Below are 22,435 nucleotides of genomic sequence, written 5' to 3' on the forward strand. Positions count from 1 at the left end.
CCAAAGTACTGTAGGTTGAAATGAGGAATGGAAGAAAGTGAGGAGAGTGAACTGACAAGTTAGACTTTGGTCAGTGATTAGAAGTGAGTAGTGATGATGAATATTGGGGTTAGACTCTTGGAAGTTTCAAGCATGGGATCATCAACAGCAACAGGGATCTTTGGAGGAAGGATAGGTTTGGGGGCTTAAAGGGGAGTTGTGAGGTCAGTTTGAACATGCTGAATCCAGGTGAAGGAGAGACATGGTTCATGCCCAATTTATGTGCAACAGGCAGTTGGAGACCTGGGTCTGGAGATGGGAGACTTGAAGGACAGGGGTGGAGACAGATTTGGAAGTCAGTGATTGAAGATCAAGCAATGGGATGGATGAATTTTCCCAGGGAGAATGTAGATTAGGGAAGTGGGCCAAGTGTAGTTTTGTGGGAAACCTGTCCTTAAGGATCTAGAGGAGAAATCTGAGAGCTACCTGCCAAAAGTAGCAGGATCCTCTTCCTTTCCAGAGAGAGGTTGGGATCCCTGGACTGGTCAAATCAATAACCTTTTTTTTTGGTTCTTAATTCATCCAACAGTACTGAAGGACAGTTTCATATCCCCTCTCCTTAACAGGTCCATCTTGTTTTTATAAGACAATTGCACTTTGTGGCACTGACCCATAAGGCAGTAGCACCCGTTCTGCTCTGAGTGCTCTCAACATGCCCTGTCTGGGATTTTCCCAGGAGTCACCCCTTGGGAAAAATCTCCAGGAGAAGGATCGAAGTGGGTGAAGGTGAAAAGTGGGAAGGGTAGTATAGAAGGAAGGGGTTTGACCTTACTTCTATAGCCCTGAGCTTTCTGGACCCGGTAGGGCTCTTCGGAGCTCAGGGGCTCGAAGTCCTATGTCAGGGGCTCCAAGGTAGGGGAGCCAGGGGCCCGGGACGGTCGCTCTGGGACGCAGTGAGAGCCTCTTTCCAGCAGAGGGACAGGAGGAGCCCTGGGCACCCTTTCTTATTTCCTGTTGGCAGGGCCCGGGTTCCCAGCCCAGGTAGCGGCTGCAAGGGAGGGAAGGGCCACACATCCAAGCCAGCTTTACGCAGCGAGCAGAGTCCTTACCCTTCGAGGCTCAGGTAGGTGCCCTGGGCCTATCCGGCCGCGAGAGGGACGGAGGAGGCAATGGGTGAAAAGTGGGGGTGCGCTTCTGCGGCCCAGGCTCGAAGCGGGGGCTGGAGGGGGGGGGAGGGCGCGCAGAGTCCGAGGGCCAGAGGTGCGGCCGGGCTCTCCAGACAGGGGCAAGGGCAGCGGCTCAGGCCCCTCTACTCCTCCGCGCCCTTGCCGCTGAACTGGCGCGCTGCCAGGCTGGGCGCCGTGGAGCCCGGCGAGGCTTCGGGTCTCCGGGAGGGTCCCTCCGTGTTGCCCACACTCAGCTGCTTGATGGGGGATGCGCGGCGCGGGGTGGCCGCGGAGCCGTGGGGCAAGGTGCGGCCCCGAGACCAGGCAGGGGAGAGCGGCACCAGCTGGTTGGGGGCAGGGGGCTTCGGACCGAGGAGTCTCGAGCCGGTTGGGGGGCGCTGGATTGGGGCGGGGCGAGGTCCCGGGCTTCGGCCGCGCTGGAGTCATTGCCTCCGGCCAGGGCGGCTCCGCTCTGCTTCCCCTCCTCCTCCTCCTCCCCCTCCTCCTCCTTCTCCTCCTCCTTCCTCTCCTCCCCTTTCTGGTTTTCCTCCTCCTTCGGCCCTCACAGCCTCCCGCCTTCCTCTGATCAGACGGCATGGCCCAGTCGCTGGAGCCCGGTAAGTGATGGTGGCGGGGGTGCGGGGGTAGGACGGAGGAAGGAAGGAGGCGCGGGATGCGGGGTGGGAGAAATGAAGAGAGGGGCCGACCTTGAGGTGGAGCAGCTCTGCCGGATAGAGAGAGGGCTGAAGGACCCTCTGGTGTCGTAGCTCTCTTGGCTAGTCCCACAGTCCCGACCGGGAGTGAGTGGGGTGGCAGTGGGAGTTCCCCGGGTTGGCAGTGCCCGAGGTCAGGGTTTGGGTGCGGGTTGGCCCCGCAAAGTGGAGCTTCCATCCCCTTCCCGTCCGCTCCTCAGGCCCTTCCAGCAGCCTTGGCGGTTTTAGCCGGGATCCTGCGGCCAGACGCGCCCCGCCCCTCTCCCTCCGCAGGCCGCTGCACCTGCGGGGTCTGGGGCTAAGTAACATTTAGGCCCGCTGAGAGGTCTGCCAGGTGCAGGGAAGCAACGGTTGCCAGGCACTCGTCCATACCTTGTGCAAACCCTGTGAGATCTGGATCTGGTCTGAGTAAGCTCAAGTTTGGAGTTGTTTTAGAAGAGGCCAGATTGAGATGATGTAGATGTAAGCTTAACTCAGAGGCCGGGTCATAGACCAGATGGCCTCTTCTTTACTTGTGTTTGGGTGTGGGTAGAGTCCTTCATCTCCCTCAGATATCCTGGACAGTCAAAGATTCACAGCTTTGACTATCTCATTGGCACTTTTTGCCCACAGCCCTCTCTAGCTCCTTGACTTCTGCCCTGGACATAGTTGAGTTCAGTGGGAATTCTGAGAGCCCTAGGAAGCTGGCCCTGAGAGCCTGAGAAGCTGGCCCTGAGCTGTTGTTGATTAAGTCTTGCTTTTTACAAGCTGCAGAACCCCTGGTGCGATTGGAAGCCTGGCCTCTGCTTACCATTAAACAAGTCTGGGGAAATGAAGAGAAACGGAGGCCTTGGGAGGCGTTTTCAGAACTGTTTGATTCTAACATGACTAGCTTTGGGTTATCTCCTGTGATGGATCCAAGATCTCTTTAGGGCCAGTTGGTCCCTCCTTCTCTGCCCCACCTCCCCTCCCCTTCTCCCCTTTTACTGAATCTGAGTTCCAGCCTGAGGCTTGATGGGATTTGCCCAGGGTTACTTGGTCAGTGACTGACCAAAATGGGATTGGAACCTAAAAACTCAGACTCCAAATCCAATACTCTCCTGTGAGCTGGCAGGCTTCCTGACAGATAGTACACACTAAGTAAATGTGTGGTATTCAGTTGAAACAGAGATGAGGCAGTCGAGTTCACTGGAGGATAAATTCCTCCCTTGCCCTTCAAGTGTTAATGCTGGGAGGTAATTAAGTTATTAAAATGTGCTGCTGAGTGCCTTTGTCAGGAGTCACCCTGTGGTGTGCATGGGACTGAGCATAACTGACATACTCAGGCTGGAAAGGACAATGAAGAAGGGGCTTGACCCCGGGTGAGACCAGCATGGTGTTGGTGAGGCTGGGCAGGGTGCCTTTCTAAAAATGGTGGGGTGTCTGGGTCACTCTGACACACAGCTTTCAGGACCTGAATAATGTTAGGCAGGGCCTTTCTGCCTCATTTCCAAGCAGCAACTCCCATAGATAAGGAAGGGGGACAGTAGTACAGTCATTTCCTGTGACTTAACCACTGTCTATTTTCTCAATCTATCCAAGTCTACTAGATCCCCGTTAAAGGTTATTTAATAACTTTTTGTGATGGAAGGGAAAAATCTAACCTTTAGAGCTCTGAGGTGATTCCTATTCCTTTGAAACTGATTTTGCACTCTCCTTCTTCCTGGCAGCTGTGCTTCTCCCAACATCTGTCTTCTCTGCCCCTCTCAGTCAAATCTCTTTCCTTCTCTGTCTCCTCTTCTGTAAAATGAATGGCTGCCTGGTCTCCAAGATCTCATTCCCCAAGTAAGAGCTGTCCAACAGTGCAATGAGCTTCCTTGGTAGACCATGAGTTCTCGATTACTGGAGATATTTGCATGCTTTTGTATTGTGCAAGCTCCTTGAGGGCAGGGGGGAGCTGCGCTTTTGTCTTTGCATCCCCAGTGCCTAATACAGAGAAGATCCTTGAACATACTTGTTGCTTTAGGTGAGATTAATCCCTTAGGTGCCATCAATAACTGACATTTTTATAACACTAATGTTTGTAAAATTCTTTACATTCATCATCACCATGTGTCAGCCTCACAACAACCCCAAGAGGTATGTAGGGACTCATTATCATCCCCAGTTTTTTGTTCAGTCAATTTTAGTTGTATCCTGCTCATTGTGACCCCCTTTGGGGTTTTCTTGGCAGAGGTACTACAGCGGTGTGCCATTTCCTTCTCTAGCTCATTTTACAGATGAGGAAATTGAGTCAAGCAGGGTGAAGTGACTAGCCCAGGATCACACATCTAGTAAGAGTTTGAGGCTGGATTTGAACTCAGGAAGACATGTCTTGCTGACTCCAGGTCTGGTGCTCTATCCACTATACCATCTAGCTGCCCCCGTCATCCCCAAAGTACAGCTGGATAAATGGAGGCTCAGATAGGTTATATGTTTTACCTATTTCCAAATAGCCAGAAAAGGAACTCCTACAGTTATTCTTATCATTCCTGCTTTACAGATGAATTAAGGCTCAGATAGTATGGGCTTTGCCATTGCCACTTAACTAGAAAAGGCCAGTCAGATTTTGAAGTTCAGGCTTTTTTTTCCAAGTCCAGCACTCAACTCACTTTGTCTCAATACCTACCTCTCCATATGATAAGCTCCTGACATCCTTTTGCCCTAGCGTTCCTTCCTTCTTGGGGCAAGGAAAGTTACCTTTGTTGGCTAATGATATAGTACAAGATTCTATTGGGCAAAACTTAAGGGCTGAGACTCTCATTTAGTCATTCAACAAATATTTAATTAAGCACTTCTGATATACTAGGCTTCATACAAAGGTAAAAACAACAAACAAAAACCCAAACCCTTAAAGACCATATGTTCTGTTGGGAGGGAAGAACTTGTTCACAGAATAGTGAAGGGAAAAGGGCACCAGTTGGCAATGGCTGTTGAGGGCTTGAAGTAGGATTTTGACCATGGGGTTGGATGGATATAGATAGATAGATAGATAGATAGATAGATAGATAGATAGATAGATAGATAGATAGAATGGACCCAAGGGAAGTTGTAGAGAATCCACAAGCCTTGCCAAGTGATTGGCTACTGGGGTGTGACATTTTTTCTTATTAAATATTTTATTTTTCCCCCAATTATATATAAAAACAATTTTAACCTTTTTTTTCAAATTTTTGAGTTCCAAATTCTCCCCCTCCCCCCATTGAGAAGGCAAGCAATTTGACATAGGTTCTACATGTGTCTTCATGCAGAACACATTTGCATGGAAGTCATTCTGTGAAAGAAGACAGACAAAAACGTCCAAGAAAAATAAAGATCTACATTCAGGCTTTCTCTGGAGTTGGACAGCACCTTTCATCATAAGTTCTACAGAACTGTCTTGGATCATTGTTATTGCTGAGAATAGCTAAGTTATTCATAATAGATCATCATACAATATTGTTGTTACTGTGTACAATGTTCTCCTCATTCTGCTCCTTTTACTTTGCATCAGTTCATGTAAGTCTATCCCTGTTTTTCTGAGAACATCCTGCTTATCATTTCTTAAAGTCCAGTATCATATACAACTTGTTCAGCCATTCCCCAATTGATAATTATTCCCTCAATTTCCAATTCTTTGCCCTCAGAAAAGAGCTGCTATAAATATGTTTGTACACATAGATTGTTTTTCTTTTATTTTTTCAATTTTGGGGGGATGTAGACCTAGTAAAGGTATTGCTTGGTCAAAGGGTATGTGTGGTTTTTATAGCCCTTTGAGCATAGTTCCAAATTGCTCTCCAGAATGGTTTAATCAGCATCTGACTTCAGCAATAGTGCATTAGTGTTTTAATTTTCCCACGTCTCCTCCAACATTTGTCATTTTCCTTTTTGGTTAGATCAGCCAATCTGACAGGTGTGAGGCAGTAGCTGAGTTGTTTTCATTTTCATTTCTCTCATGGATAGTGATTTAGAGCATTTTTTCCATGTGACTACAGATAGCTTTGATTACTTTGAAAACTGCTTGTTCATATCCTTTGACCATTTATCAGTTCAAGATTGGTTCTTATTTCTATAAATTTGACTCAGTTTTCTAAATATTTGAGAAATGAAGTGTTTATCAGAGAAACCCACTGTAAAATTTTTTTAATGGTTACCAACTATATATTTCCCTCCATCCTATTTTCACTATTTATCCTACTCTCTCTCCTTTTACTCTGTCCATTCTCAAGTGTTTTGCTTCTGACTTTAACTTCCCCTAAACTGCCCTCCCTTCTATCCCTGCCCCCTCCCCTTTCTCTTATTCCCTTCTTCTTTCCTGTACAATAAGATAGTTGTGCATCTTCATTCATTCATTCATCCTATCCATCCATCCATCCATTCATTCACTTATTCAGCGAACAATGATTTACTAAATTTCTGCTATTATGACGAGTGATAAGAACACAAAGACTGTCCGTTGAAGAAGCTTCTGTGTAGACAGAAGTAAGAACAAATATATCCCAAGCCATTTGGGGAAAAGGGGTGCTGATAACAGGGAGAATCAGGATCCATCTTCCAGCTGAGTCCATGATTTCCCATTTTGATAATAAATCTGCCTATTAAAGGACCATAGGTTTAAAGCTTGAAGAGGTCACTTTATTTCACAGAGGAGGAAAAAGACCCAGAGATGTTAGGTGCCTTAATCGGGTGATGTAGTGGATAGGGCACTGGGCCTGGAGTCAGGAAGACCTGAGTTCAAACCCAGTCTCAGACACTTACTAGCTGTGTGATCCTGGGCAAGTCACTTAACCTGTCTGCCTCTGTTTCTTCCATTATAAAATGGGTATCATAATAGCACCTATCTTCCAAGGTTGTTGCTATGAAACAATATATGTGAAGCACTTGGCACATAGTAGATCCAGTAAATAACTTGCAGGGTTGGGATTCAAACCCCAGGGCTTCTGACTCCAGATCCCTCTTTCCATTGTGCCACCTTTCAGGTCCTGGACATGGGCTAATCTGCACCTCACAGTTTGTCACTCGAGTAAGGCCATTCTGATGGGGGTTGGGGGGTAAGGAGAGAAAGAAGGAAATTATAGTAAGCAGTAGTTACCTTACTGCTTTCATATGCTGTTGGCTTTCTGTGCTCTCTTTAGGGGCAGAAAAAGAATCCAGGACCAGAGTTAGAGATATTTGCCTTTTAAATTCAGACACATGGGCATTATTCTAATACTGCATTTTTTTTTTTCAATGTTGCTGCTTGCTGGAAGGCTCTTACCATTTCTGTGGCTGTCACCTTAGCTTTGAATTTTTCCTCTTCACAAACATGTTAATTTGAATAAAGGCTTATCTACCAATTGCTAGCTCCATGGATTTGTACTCTAGGAAAATTCTGAGAAATGGAGACCCAGAGAGGGGAAAGGTCTAGAGGTTAGACTAAAGCTATATAATGGGTATTGAGGATGAGAGAATGCAATTTACAGTTGGAAGGAACTGCCTCATGTTAGAGCAGAGGAAATCGAGGCCTAGGAATGGTTAAGTGACTTGACCAAGGTCACATAAAAATTGTTAGAGCCAAAATGAAAAGCTATGTTCTCTGACTCCAAATCCAGGACTTTATTTCCTGCACTGATGACTTGAAAGGCTAAAACTACATTTTTTAGGTTTCTAGGTATCAGGAGGGGCTACTAGGTGACTCAGTGGATAGAACACAGGGCCTGGATTCAGATCCAGCCTCAGACACTTACTAGCTGTGTGACTCTGGGCAAGTCACCTAATCCTGCTTGCCTCAATTTCCTCATCTGTAAAATGAGCTGGAGAAGAAAATGTCAAAACACTTCAGTATCTCTGCCAAGAAGACTCCGAATGGGGTCATGAAGAGTTGGATATGATGAAAACAACAGCAAAAGGTATCAGGACTATTGTCTGATCCTGGGTTCCCTCCAGCAATCCCAACATCAGAAAAAGCGAGAATGAATTCCTCTCCCAGACCTTTTGTCCATACCCAATGATTACCTAGCTCCTTTCCAGTCTTCTTTTTTTTTTTCCTTTTTGGAGGAGGGAAGGTAGGGCAACTGGGGTTAAGTGACTTGCCCAAGGTCACATGGCTAGTTTTGTGTGTGTGTGTGTGTGTGTGTATGTGTGTGTGTTAAGTGAACGAGGCTGGATTTGAACTCAGGTCCTCTTGACTCCAGGTTTGGTGCTCTATTCACTGTGTCACTTAGCTGCCTCCCCCCACCCCCCTTCTTACACTTTTTCCCCCAACACATATTCTTTGATCTAATGGTACTGGCCTCCTGGCAGTTCCACTAACAAGACTCCATCTCTTGGCTTAGGGCATTTTCTCTGGCTGTCTACTGTGCCTGGAATGCTCTCACTCCTCTGCTCTGACAACTGACCTCTCTGGCTTCCTTTAAGTCCCAACTAAAACCTTACCTCGTACAGAAAGCCCCAACTCTTTTTAATTCCAGTGCCTTCTCTTGGTTAATTATTTCCCATTTATATTGTCTATATCCTGTTTTGTATATATTTGTTTGCTTGTCTCATTAGATTGTAAGCTCCTTGAGGGCAGGCACTGTCTCTGGACTCTTTTTTTGTATCTTTAATGATTCCCACAGAGCCTGGCACGTAATTGACACTTAGTAAATAGTTATTGAATTGAATTCAATTACCAAAAAGTACCCTTGTGGGGCAGTGCTTGGCACCGTGCCTGGCATTTGGTGGGTGCTTAATAAATGTTTACTAAACAGTAGAGAGAGCGCTTCACTTGTAGCCACAGGACCTAAATTCAAATTCTGGCTCTGCCATTTACTCTGCGATCTTAGATCAGTCATTTAACTTTCTGAGCCTCATTTTCCTTTTCTGTAAAATGAGGGGGTTGAGCTGAATGGCCTCTTTCTATGACACTGCATCATCTAGATTATTCTGTGTCTAAATAGAACACCTCCCCCTCCCCCACTTCCCAGTTGCTTGTTGTCTTTGAATCCAACTGTTTCTGAAACAGCTGGGAGAGCCCTATGACAGTAATCTCTTGGTGGATGAAGCAAGGCAGAGGCATGAGGATCACATATACACCCTCTAATCCTGCTGCATGTTTTCAAAAATGATTATGGGAGCTCTGAAAAGAGGCCTCTTGATTGGACACAAGGAGGTGACTCAGGCTACAGGCAGTGCTGAGGCCGGGGCTTCCTTAGTAAACACCTGGCACCTCCCTTTCCTGCATTTCCTCCCCTTCCCCACTGGTTGCTCCCTTGGATGCCAGCTGTACACCACACAACCAGCTGGCCACTGGGTTATTTTAACACAGACCCTGGGGGCATCTATGCCAGCAGCATTCATTACAGTGCTTCCCCTTTGTTCATTCGAGCCAGTTCTTTACTTCAAGGGCAGGCAAAGATTGGGGTTCTAAGCACAAAGAAGGTGATTTGAGTCAGATTGCTGAGTTGTATCAAGGAAAAATGGGAGGCAATGTGTTGCAGTGGATAGAGAGCTTATCACTAAGTCAGGAAGACCTGAGTTTGAGTTCCACCTTTGACACATTTTTGTTGGTTGTTTGACCCTGAGCAAAAACTTTAACCAGTCAACAAATGTTTATTAAGTGTTGTGTGCCAGGCTCTGTGCTAAGGACAGGGGATACAAATAAAGACTAAAAAAAGAGTCCTTTCCCTCAAAGAGTTCACATTCTAATGTGGGGACACCATCCAAAGAGCTACATCCATACAAGAAATATGCAATGTAAATGGGAGGTAATCTCAGAGGGAAGGTGTTACTAGTGGGAGAGGGATGGGAAAGGTGTTTTGAAGAAGGTATCATTTAAGCTCAGTCTTGAAGGAAGCCAGGGAAGCCAGGAGTTGGGGACAAGAAGGGAGAACATTCCAGGCATGGGGGACATTCCAATGAAAATGCCAGCAGTTCAGAGATGGAATATTTTGTTTGAGAAATCTGAAGGAGGCTAGGGTCCCTGGATCCATGGAATACATGGAGGAAAGTAAAGTATAAGAAAATTAGAAAGGTAGCCAGGGGCCATGATAATAAGGGCTTTAAATGTCAAATAAAAGACTTTATATTTGATCCTGGAGATATTAGGGAACCATTGGAGTTTATTGAGGGGAGGAGGTGGTGACATGGTCCAACTTGGGATTTTGCTTTAGGAAAATCACTTCGGCAGCTGAGTGGAGGAGAGATTGAAGTGGGGAGAGATTTGTAGCAGGGAACCCAGCCAGCAAGTGATGGGGACCCATACTAAGATTGGGTATGACTGAGTGGAGAGAAGGCATGTATAAGATCAATGTCGTGAAGGTAAAAATAAGATTGGATATTTGGACTAAGCATGTATGAAGTTGGGGTTGACACGGAGGTTCCAACCCTGAGTAACTAACTGTATTGATGGTGTTGTACTTGCCAGGAAATGAGTTCTAAAAGCGGAAGGTTTTTGGGGAAAGAATAAGTTATGTTTTGTCCATGTTCAAGTTTGAGATGCCTGCAGGACATCATTTTGAGATCATCAAAACGGTAGGTCAGGAGAGACAATTGTCTTGGATATAGAGATTTGGAACCATCTGTATAGAGATAATAACTGATGAGATATTATGAAGTTCTTAGCACAGTGTCTGGCACATAGTAGGTGTTAAATAAATGCATCTTCTCTTCTCATGGGAGCTGATGAGATCACCAAGTGAGATAGTATAAAGTGAAAAGGAAAGTGAGCCTGGGGTGGAACCTTTCAGTTAGTAGGGGCAAACGTCTATGACTAAATTGGAGAGGGATCAGAACTGAGAGAGGGAATTTCCTCACTGGGAATTTCCCATACCAATAAAATCATGGGTCATGGGATCATAAATTTAAGGCTAGGAGGTATCTTAGAGACTGTTGATTTCAATTCGCTCATTTTACAGATAAGGAAACTGAGTCACAGAGGGGTAATATGACTTGCTCAGGGTCATATAGTTAGGAAGTATCTGAGGTGTGATTTGAAACCAGGCCTTCCTGAGTATAAGTCCACATTAGATTGCCCTATCCAGGATGCCATTCTGGCTGTTCTGATCCAGTTCAAGAAAATAAAGGGAAGAAATATAGATGGCCAGGCTGGATTTTGGCACTGACAACCTGTGCTGCTGGATAGACCAGAGGGAATAGTCTGGCTTCTGCTTCAGGGAAGACAGTTGGTGCCTCTGCCTTGAGCTGATTTGAAGATAGTTGGAAGCATTATCTCGTTGCTGCATATGTAAGGGTTCAGGGAAAGGCTCTCAGAGGCCAGGAAGAGCTGGTGGGAGCCTCAGGGTTAGGGAGGGGGCTCACCATGGAAGTCCAGAACCTCTGAGCTATTCAGATCCCACTGGAGGAGAGAAGTTGAGGCAGATCTCCTGTGTGGCCATAGTGAAGGCAGGAATGGGGGCACACTGGTATGGGGTGGGCAGAGTAGCACCAGGGCTCCCCTAGGCCTACTTTCTGTCTGGCTCTCGCTGGCTTTCAGTTGATTGGGCAATGAGGAACCCACACCTCCCTTGCAGTGTGGAACAAGAGGAGAGATGAGTTCAGTTCTCTGAGTTCCCTTTTTGAAAGGGAAGCCACAGCAGCCCCAGTGCCTCTGAGGGAGGGGCCACGGTCATTAACCATAGCTGTGCTCCAGGACTTACTGGCATGGCAGCCAGGATGGGGGCCCAAGGAGTTGGTTTCATGAGACCCAGACTCTTGAATATGTTGGACAGATTCTTCTAGAGGTCCCGCCTCCCCTTACCATCTGTGATTCAGGCTCTGTATTTAAGCCTAAAGACTCCAGTGTTAAATCAGCAGAGAAAACTGAGCTGACAGTCTGTTCTGTGCTTTCAAAAGCTTCCAGGAGGTACTTAGGCCTTACAGGCACTTGGGCACTTTTCTCCCCTCCGGCTTGCTAGGCACATTTTATTATAGGGTTGGCTGGGCTGGGACATTACTAACATGCTTTATTGGAGGCTGGGGACGAGGGGGAGGGTGCGGTGGGGTGGGACTGGAAATAAAAAAAGAAGTCTGGAGAGTGAGTGGTTGGGGAAGTTTTCTCCCTGGTCACAGCCTCTGGTCAGAGCACCTAGGAGCTGAGGAGCCCTGCAGATACTCCCTTCAAATTTAATTGGAGAATTTCCAGACAGGACTCTTCCTGCTGTGGCTCATTCTTACACAAATATACAAAGCAGGGGCCTCCCACTGAACCAGTCCAATAGGGTGCTTTGTGTTCAGGCATCCTCTCTCCCAGGGTCTACTCTCACTTGCTCAGGCTCAGCTTGCCTCTGGTTTTCTGACCAGCAGCAGTGGGACACAGGAACAAATCTCTCTGGGCTGCTTTGCTGGGATTGATTGATTGGTCATGGATTCCTGGCCATCAGGCAGCACTCACTCTTCAGGTCGGTTCAATTTAGTTAGAATGTTGGATGGGTGGGGAGGATTTCAGAGATGATGTATGCAAAGAATAGGAGAATGTATGAAGAATTCTGTGTAATTGTCCGATATTGGGATCAGAGAGACTTTTTGTAAACAGGTCTTTGGGACTGAGAGTTCACTAGGACGGGGGACCTCAGAAATCATAGCTTTGTGGCAGCTTGGCTAGGGATCATTTGGTCTAGCCCCCTCACTTTGCAAGGAAATCGGGGTACAGAGAAACCAAGTCATTTGCCCTAGGGTCTCACAGGAAGGGTTTAAACCCAGATCCTATTGACTCAAGCTCTACTTTTCTTTGTAATAAACTGGGCTGCCACACTGTAGTTTAAAATGAAGAACTGAAGGAAATGTGGTCCATTCTAGGTCTTTTCCTGGGGCGTTGGCACCCAAAGAATGGCCTGTGTCATAAGTAAGGATGAGATGAAGTTGCATCAACAGTTAACTGAAACGTCCTTCCTGATTACTGGCTAATAAGTCATCAAGAGGTAGGAGTGATCAAGTAGGGAAGGGCTTCACTTCTGGGGGTTACAGAATGAGGTGTTCTTGTTAGAACTCAACCCCCTGAGGTCAGCAGCTGGGTACAGACTCAGTACTCTTCTCTGGTCACTGGCTTTTGGGGGAGATCTCAGGTGTGTTGGAAAGTCTTACTATGCTTGAGTTTATTTCTTAAAAATTTTTTTTTTACTCTTTTGGAGGGAGTAAGGTAGGGCAATTGGGGTTAAGTGACTTGCCCAAGGTCACATGGCTAGTAAGTGTTATGTGTCTGAAGTCAGATTTTGAACTCAGGTCCTCCTGACTCCAGGGCTGGTGCCTCTATTCACTAGAGTTTCTTTATTTCTAAAGGAGTTGCTGTGGGTGCCATGAATGCTTTGGTGCCTGAGAGGTGAATGGGCAGTAAAAAGACCCCTGCACCAAAAGCCACCTCAAGAGGTTGAGTCCCTTAACCTCTCTGAATCTCAATTTTCTCATGTGTAAAGTGGGGACAATGCTATGTGCCTTATCTTACTGTTGTAGATATTGTGAAGAGAGGCGCATTGTGGTTTTGTGGAAGGAGTGAGTACTTGTCCTGGAGTCAGGATCAGTTTGGGGGCAGCTAGGAGTCAAAGGGAATAGAGGACTGACTGGGACAGGAGTCAGGAAGACCTGAGTTCAAATCTAGCCTCGGACTTAGTAGCTGTGTGATCCCAAGCAAGTCACTTGATTCCTGTCTGCCTCAGTTTCCTTGTCTATAAAATGGGAATCATAGTAACACCTACCTCCCATGACTTTGGGAAGATCAGCTGATAATTGTAAAGTACTTAGCACAGTGCCTGAAACAGCATATAAATGCTAGCTATCGTTATTAAATTTAGTTAGGAGCCTGTGACTGAAATGATGGCTTTCACTCTAATTTTGTAAGACTTTAGAAAAACCACTTCAAGTCTCCAGGTGTCAGTCTGAGAGGCAGCTGGATGTGGAGTCAGGACAACCTGGTTTTGGATCCTGCCTCAAACATTTGTTTGTTTGTATTTATATGTGTGACCCTGTGTCAATAACATAACATTTTTGTGCCTTGGTTTCAGTTGCTTCATATGGCCTCTCAAGTCCTTCCTAGCTCTCTAAGATCAAATGAGATAGTTGCTATATAAAGTGTCATAGAATTGCACAATATTTGTGTTTTTGGAGGCTGGATTTCCCCATCTTACCTAGACTGGAAAGACAGTCTCTTATTCATCTGATGATCCTAACGCTCATTGGAATGGAAGCTTTAACCCACTCTATTTTTCTGACCTGGGCTGGTTCATTCTCCTTACACTGCCTGGTAACCCTCCCTTCCTCATGACTCACTCTATTAGTACCAGACTTAGCATAGACCCCCAATCAATCAACTAGAGTGCTACAGAAGCTCAGAAACTCCCAAACTGAAGGGATCCATTAGCTTCAGCCTCTTGCAGTACAGGGATAACGTATGTGGCACATCTGGCCACCATTCTTATAAGTAGAGACCTGTGTACAGAAGGTACTAGATAATACAGTTGTCTGTTTCTCATCACCATACTTGCCCAAGTTGTAGAATTAATTCTTCATTGCTTATAAATAGTCATATGCTATATACAGTATATAAACTGTATACAGAGTTGAAAGGGACCTCAGAGACCATCTGGTCAAACCACCTTATTTACAGATGAGGAAACTGAGGCCCAGAGTAGCTTGTCTAAACTCTTATACATAGTACATCTCAGAGATAAGATTAGGACAAAAGATGCTCTAGATTCTGTAGTTGACTTGAGGAAATCTTTTTATAGCTCATGGTAACTGGATTTGGCATAGTACCTCATCATCCATAGTGTAGCTAAAAGTGCCACATGGTAAAGGGAGGAATGGCTTCTTTATTCCTGGGATATGCAGGATGGGCCTTGGGGGACAGAGTGTAGATGAATGCATGAGCCGTGAATGGCAAAAGCTAGAGCCCCTGGTGATGGAAAGTCCTTTCCGTCGTTTTGCCTAGTGCATGGTTCCACAAATCCCAGACACCAGAGGGATCCTCAGGGCCCCTGGCTCCTTTATTGGGGTGCTTGTATTTTTAGAGAATTGTATCAGGAGCTACAAGAAATGCCTTCATTCTTCCTGCTGATGTTTGTTGGTGGGAGAGGGGAATCGACGTGGTACTGTGGAGAGTACACTGGCCCTGAATCCAGAGAACTTGGGCTTATGTCCTGTTTGCTATTGGCCACCCACATGACTTTGGGCAAGTCAATGAACCTTTCTTGTCAATTGACTTGATTTTCCCCCTCTAAAGTAAAAGGATGGACTAGAGGGTCTCTGGGGTTCCTTCTTCCTCTAAGCCTGTGATCCCCATAATCCAGCACACAGTAAGGGCTTAATGAATGCTTGTTGATGGTAACTTGAATAGAAGATATCTCTTTCACAGGCAGCACCAGTTGGAGTGGGGATTTCCCTCTTGGATCCATTGACATCACATCCCTTGATTTAGCTCAGGACAAGGCTCTGTTCCAGGGGGGAGGAGATGAGTACAAACAGGGAGGATTGGGGGAAGGACAGCTGCTGACCAAGGGGGTTTTTGCCAGCCATAATTTGGTTCAAGAAATGTCTTGGGCAGATGTGCCCCCTTGCAGAAGGATTTTTGGAGACCTGAGGGTGACCTGCATGGACTTGAGGTTCCTTTCAGGGTAAGGGAGGGGAATAAGCATTTATATAATGCCTACTATGTGCCAGGCACTGTGTACTGCTAAGCCCTTTAAAGTACTATCTCATTTGATCCTCCTTACAACTCCGACTCTGTGAGATGGGGACTATTATTATTACCATTTTATAGGTGAGGAAACTTGAGACAGAGAGAGGGTAAGTGACTTGCTCTGGATCACACAGCTAGTATGGTAAGTATCTAAGGCTGGATTTGAACTCAAGTCTTCATAACTCCAGGCCTCCTACTCTAACCATTGCACCACCTGGTTGCCTTGGGCTTTACCAGTACCGGCTGTGATCTGCCTTTTCACTTTCTTTTTGTTTGCTTTGCTTGAAGGCTGAAAAAATCTTTTCCTGGATTCTAAAATTTGGGGTTGGCTCTCAGGTGCTCAGCAAGGATGTTGAGACTGGCATAATGTCAAAACTCAATAGAGAGATTGTCAGTGAGTGAGCAGGATAGGACAAGGGCCAGTTCCCACTCAAGGTGGGGCTTAGAGGTGGTACCTTTGGGGTCCCTGGGGATTCTCTCAGTGTTACCTACTTCTTACAAATATGGCAATGACTCATCCCCAAATCCACCTTGCTGTAGTCAGAATCAGAATGACTGATCTTCATGGCTGAAGATATTGCCTCATTCTGTATTGAGAAAATAGAGGCTGTTCATTCAATATGAGCTTCTTCTTAGTATTTTCCCCCTTTCTCTTCCTTCACCCCAGTCTCAAAGAGAGGTGGCTCTTCTCTTTGCCCAGACCATCCCCTCTGCTTCTACCTTTGAGCCCATCCCCTCCAGTTTTCCTCACAATTATTCCTTCTCTCTAATCTTCAGTCCTTCTATCAGTATTAAGTAAGTGCTCAGTACTTGTCAAGCCCTGGGCTACACTGACCCCCTTCCCATCAGAGAAGGATATTTTGGTTTGTAAAGTTACAAGGGTAGTCAATGGAGCCTGAGGGGCAGTAGCAGTATGGATTTCTTCATGGCTTCAGAATTATAACTGGGGGGCTTGGCCCAAAGCCAGAGCTCATTTAAGTCTTCTAGGGTTTACAAACAAGCCCAATTCTCACCCATCCTTAAAAACCAGTGCCTAGATGATACCACCCCCTCAGCTATCTTTCTAGATCTCTTTTCCCAGCCAAATTCCTTGAAACAACTATCTTTCATCCATTGCATTCCTCTCTTCTCACTCACTTTTCAACTCTTGCAATCTGGCTTCTGTCCTCTCACTTTGATGAAATTGTTCTCTCCAGAATTGCCAAAGATCTGTTTGCTACATCTAGCCCTTTCTCAATCCTCATCCTTCTCCACCTCTCTGTGACACTTATTGACATTCTTGATCGCCTCCTGAATGCTCTTTCTTCTCCATGGTTGGTTTTGGGATTTTGGGACGTTGCCCTCCCTTGGTTCTCCTCCTCCCTGTCTGACCACTTATCTGACCTTTGCTCCATCATGATCCATAGGAAGCCCACCAACCTTGGCTACTGTAAGTATGTGTCAGGACTGTCCTGGCCCCTCTTTTCTTTCTATACTTTCCTTGGGAGCTCATTAGGGCTTTAATAACTAACTCGATGCTGACAACTCATGTTATGCCCTTTAGCCTCTCTCCTCCACCAACTGCCATTTCAAACAAGATGTCCCCTAGATGTCTCAAACCCAACATGGCAAGACTGAACACATTATCTTTTCCCTCAAGCTCTCTCCTATCTGGAGCTTCCTTTTTCTACGAAGGGCACTGCCATCACTTTGATGTTACCCGCCAAACTCCTCACAGACCCTCCGACCATGGAATCATTTCTATGTCCACAGGATCTCTTGCATAGCTCTTTTTTCCACTCAGACAGCTATCACCCTAATTCAGGCTTCATCACTTCTTGTTTAGACTTTTGCAAAAGCCTCCTAATTAAGGGGTCTTCTTGTTTCAAGTATCTCCCCTTTTCCATCTATATATCCACTCAGTTGCTGAAATGATTTTCCTAAATCTTGCCCAAGTCTGACCATGTCACTTTCCTCCTCATTTCGTTTTGGTTTTTGTATGCCCAGAACCTAGTGTTTTGCTTGATACAAAAAAGGTACTTAATAAATGCTTGCTGATTGGTTGATTGACCAAGGGTGAGGGTTCCTAATACACTTGTTTGTCAATGACATTATTCTGAGCGTGGATTGTCACAGGGCCTTTAGAAATTGAGATCCTTGATTCCAATTTTCATATTAAAAACATTTTTTTTTTAAAATCATAAGCTCTCTGAAAACCAATCTGTTCTTTTCGAAATAGTTTATATTGTGTTTTTTTAGTAAGGATTGGAAATGTTCTGAGTAATATCCCTTGAAGGATTTCAGAAATCATTCAGCCCCTTTTCATTTTAAAGATGAGGAAAAAGGCCCAGAGAGAGACTTGTGGAAAGAAAGTCATGTGATGAATTAGTAGCTGGGACTAGAATTCAGACAGGGCTGTGCTGGGAAATGCCTAACACAATACACACAAGACATGCTTTTAAATTGAATCTGTATTAACATCTCCATCACTTTCTTAAGTGTAGACAATCAACAGGACAATAAATCAAGCCCTGGTTTTGAGTTTTTGCTAATTTCAGAGATATAAATAATACTTGAAAATCTAACAAAGTGCTGGTTGGATTTGGGCTGGGTTCGGGTGGCTTCAGCACACCTCAGAATCAGCTCAGAATTGGAAGGGCACATCAGAAGTCATCTGGACCTGAGCAAGGACCCCTCTGCATTGTCCCTGACAAATAGTCTCCTGTTCTTCCCTTGAATATATTTAATGATTGGGAGGTGACTATCTTATGAGACAGTGAAGTCCCACTGCTGAAACATAGTGGCTGTGTGGCACTAGGTAAGTAAGTCACTTAACCACTCAGACATCTCTCTAAGACTGGAAGTTGTAGAGAAGGTGTTCCATTGCATTGGTAGAGGGACTTTCCTCATCTGGGAGTTCCTTATAGTCTACCCCTATCCCTATCTAATTGTTATGTGTTTCCTTATATGCAAATGAACTGTGCTGACATGACTTTTATGCACTAGTTCTAGTTTTAGTCTTCCTTCCGTATGACAGCCCTTCAGATAATAACAGCAACTAACATTTATATAGCACCTATTATATACCAGGCATTGTTCCAAGAGATTTACAAATATCTCATTTGATGCTCACAACCTTGGGAGGTAAATGTTATTTTGATCCCCAATTTACAGATGAGGAAACTTGCAGACGGAGGTTAAGGGACTTGCCCAGGTTCACACAGCTAAAAAGTGACTGAGACTGGATTTAAATTCATTATGTTTCCACCAACTCTTTTATTCTCCATGCTATAGCCCTCCCTTTCCTTCATTCAGGCCTTCTGTGGCATAAGCTCCCATCCTCTGGACCCACTCCATCTTTGCATATCTAGAGTGCTGTCCCCGTATGGTCCTGTCATCTGGACTCGTCCTCTCTGCCTTTGTCTCTACTTTTTGATGACATTTCTCTTAGGTTCACAGCTTCTTGTCTTGTTTTCAGAACCAACCCAATTTAGGGCTTCCAAATGCCGCTTAGACATGCAAAGACAAATAGATAACTGTCTTTTTCGATTCCCAGAGAACCTTTTTTTCCCCCCTCTCCCATCCCATTCCTGCTTCTGTGGCCCACCTGGGGACAAGATTCCCTTTGATCATCAGCTTCTTCCACACAGGCCTACCCATTGCTTAATCAGCTCCTGGAGTACCTGGGAAAGGAGGGAGAGGGGTACTCCATTCTGTGAGATAGGTTTGTTCTGCAAAAGAAGGAAAGGTGAAGAATGTAAATTTAGGTAATTTTTGCTTATTTCTTTCTTGTTCCTGTACTGACCCCAGCAATGGAGTAGAACCGAGTTCAGGCAACTTTCTGACCTTATAGGCAGATAGCTCATTTCCCGCTCAAGGTCCACTTTCCTCACTACCAATGTGGTACCTCCCCTCCCATCCTGTCTCCCCTTGTCTTTTTCTCTTTGCCTTTAATGGCTCTTTCCTCTCCCCTTTTATAAATAAATTGACTAATCTGTAAACCCCAAATATTCTCTGCAAGTAGCATCTATTGGGATTGCTTTGTTCATTCAGAGATGGAATTAATTTATTCTACTATCATTTTTTGTTTGCACACTATCTCTGTTTTCCTCTACCTTCTCCATCTAAATCCCTTGTTTCTGTCAGGGTGGGAAAGTGACCTTTGAGATCTTCTGTCTAGAGGTATCAAACTTAGCCTCTGGGGTGCTGCCCAAAGGAGATTAAAATGTAATTGGAAATGTTTAACAAAAACAATATATGGCACAGCATAGATAATGCTAATTTGTGGTTTTCAAAGTTTATATGAAATTGACTCTATTGGGCTCTAGTCCCAACCCTTGTCTTTTTTTTTTCTTTTTGGAGGGCAATTGGTGTTAAGTGACTTGCCCAAGGTCACATGGCTAGTTTTTGTGTTAAGTGTCTGAGGCCAAATTTGAACTCAGGTCCTCCTGACTCCAGGGCTGGTGCTCTATTCACTGCACCATCTAGCTACCCCAACCCTTGTCTTTTTACATGTAAGAGAACTGAAGCTCAAGAGGGGCTTTCCCAAGAGAGGAAGTGACTTTCTAAGATCACATAGTCAGTTAAAAGCAGAACCCAGACCCCTTCCTCCACCCTTGGCTGCCTTCTGCTCCCTCCTTGGTGCTTGGTGGCATTCTTCTGGTCATACTTCTTGTGTACTCAGGGGACCCTGCTGTCTTGGGCAGTAATCATCACTACAGGTTTGGCTGTTCTTTAGACCTACTGTGATCTGAAGCAAATTATTTAAGCTCTTTGGGATACCTTTCTCTAAAGTGAAGGTGGCAAACACTTGCTTTCTGCAGGACCTAATGGTTGTAGAAATCAAGAGAGTCATTTTTTAGGGTCTATATTTTGAGGTATCATGGTTGGTGCATCATTAGCCCACTTCTGATACTTGGGCTTTTAGGGCATCATAGAATGTTAGAGCTTGGAGACCATCCCTCATTTAACAGTGTGGGAAACTGAGGCTCAGGGAAGCAAAGCCACTTATTAAAGGTCACACCACATGGGACTGAGGCTAGAACTCAGGTTTCCTAGCAACCAGTCCAGTACTGAAACCTCTCCTCTCTTCCTTCCCATTCCATTAATTTAATACTGTCTCGGCAGTGATGCCATGATGACAGTGGAAAATTACCTGGATTTGCAACAGGGGAATTATTCCATAATCAGGAAGGTTTTGCATCTGGGAAATATCACAGGATCTTCAAATCTTTGAGTCTGGAGAAACTGAAATTCATTTAGCTGGATATTTCTTCTCTGAGTTAGTCTTTTCTCATTGGTCAGATGAAAGGGTTGGACTATGGGAGACTATGTCAAGGGTTCTTAACGTGGGGAGCTGGAGACCCCAAGGGGTCTGTGGATAGATTTCATGACCTCATGAGGGCAAAATCTTGCATTTTAACTTTCACTTGTCTCTAAGTGAAATTTAGCATTTCTTTTTTTCTCTTTTTATTCATTATAAACTTAAATACAACATGAGAAAAGAAAAAAGGGCATATCCACGTATACAACAGAATACGAGAGGATTCAATATAAAACAACAAATTTCCATTTCAAGAAAACCTATGTAATAAGTACTACACATTGCTGTCAAAGCTGCCCAGCTTTGCTTTGCTTTCCTGTTGATATTCTTTTTTCTGCTGTGCACTTTTTACTTTACCCCCCCCCCCATTGTAACAAGGCTACAGTTAAATTTATAGCCACACAGAGATATCTATAAACATACACATATGCACATGTATCCTCATACACATATATGTAAGACCGTACTATGCTTATTTCCACTTGTCATTTGCTTGTCTGGAGGTGGATTGCATCTTCCTTCTTAGGTCTTTCCAAGTCTTTCCATGTGTTTTTAAATCAAGCAACTACCTGGAAAGGGAGGGGTTATCACGTAGGACATTAGAGCAGAGACAGCCAGTGTTTAGAAAGGTCAAGGCCAGAAAACCCAGAAGTTTTTCTGAATCACCAAAGGGGGATAAACTGGTCAATATAATACAAATTAGAGTATGATTAAGTACCTAATAAAAGCTGACATTTATAGAGCGCCTTTATGTAAATTACCATTTGATTGTATACACACACACACACACACACACGCACACATACACACACTGATGACAGGCTCCCCTGGTGTAGTGGACAGAACTAGCTTCAGAGCCAGGACAGCCTGGGTACAAGTCTCATCTCTGAAAGATACCTTCTCAGGGCTTAAGGAAATTTTCTTAAGACTGTAAGTTTCAGAGCAGATGCTTGCCTGTACCAGTGGAGGGAGTTTCCCACACTAATAAAATCAGGTTCAGTTTCTGTTCAGCTGTGCCCAACTCTTCATGACCCCTTTTGGGGTTTTCTTGGCAGAGATACTGGAGTGGTTTGCCATTTCCTTCTCCAGCTCATTTTACAGATGAGGAAACGGAAGCAAATAGAGTAAAGTGACTTGCCCAGGGTCATACAGCTGGTAAGGCCTACATCTGAGGCCAGATTTGCACTCAGGAAGATGAGTCTCCCTGACTCCAGGCCTGGCCCTCTGTCCACTGCACCACCCAGATTCCTGGTCCAGTTCCCAGCCAAGCCTATATAAACACATAGAAACTTCTTATGTATGTGTTTATATATTTTTCTCCCCAATAGAATGTACACTCCTTAAGGGTGGGGACTATTTTGGGTTTGTCTTTTGTATCCTAGCATAGCATAGAATCTTACACATAGTATGTGCTCATGTGGAAATGAAGTGGTAAGCAGGTGAAGTCTTCCAGTCAGTTTAACATGTGTTTCTGAAACTTCAGGCGGAGACAGAGCTGTCCAGGGCTAGAGAGGTAGACTGGGGAGAATTGCAGGTATTTTGAATGTGGAAATAGCTGACCTAACCAAGGGGGAAGGGGTTGGCCAGTCAATTCCAGGGAATATCACCATTTTCCTTTTGCATGAAAAAAAGTCAAGCAAATGTCTTTAGCTTTCCTCCATCCACTCACACTCCC

General features: G+C 45.0%; 1 protein-coding gene across 3 annotated transcripts in view; it reads left to right on the forward strand.

Annotated features, from left to right (window-relative positions):
* The first annotated feature begins 972 nt into the window (after positions 1-972).
* AMPD3 (adenosine monophosphate deaminase 3) overlaps positions 973-22,435 on the forward strand; it is a 75,002-nt gene continuing 53,539 nt past the window's right edge. Inside the window, exon 1 of one of the 3 annotated variants that reach the window (XM_069091209.1) lies at positions 973-1,102. Coding sequence is in view for 2 of the 3 variants with exons in the window: in XM_069091207.1 (XP_068947308.1) it covers positions 12,153-12,189 (37 nt within the window). In the remaining variant the exon portion in view is untranslated. Of the gene's footprint in view, positions 1,103-1,674; positions 1,763-11,833; positions 12,190-22,435 lie in introns of those variants that run through there. The other 2 variants (XM_069091208.1, XM_069091207.1) reach the window with 2 other exon arrangements.

The sequence above is a fragment of the Petaurus breviceps genome, unplaced genomic scaffold, assembly GCF_028583685.1.
Source record: "Petaurus breviceps papuanus isolate PSGF00001 unplaced genomic scaffold, PetGlider_PUasm1.0 188, whole genome shotgun sequence".
Taxonomy (NCBI): Eukaryota; Metazoa; Chordata; class Mammalia; order Diprotodontia; family Petauridae; genus Petaurus; species Petaurus breviceps.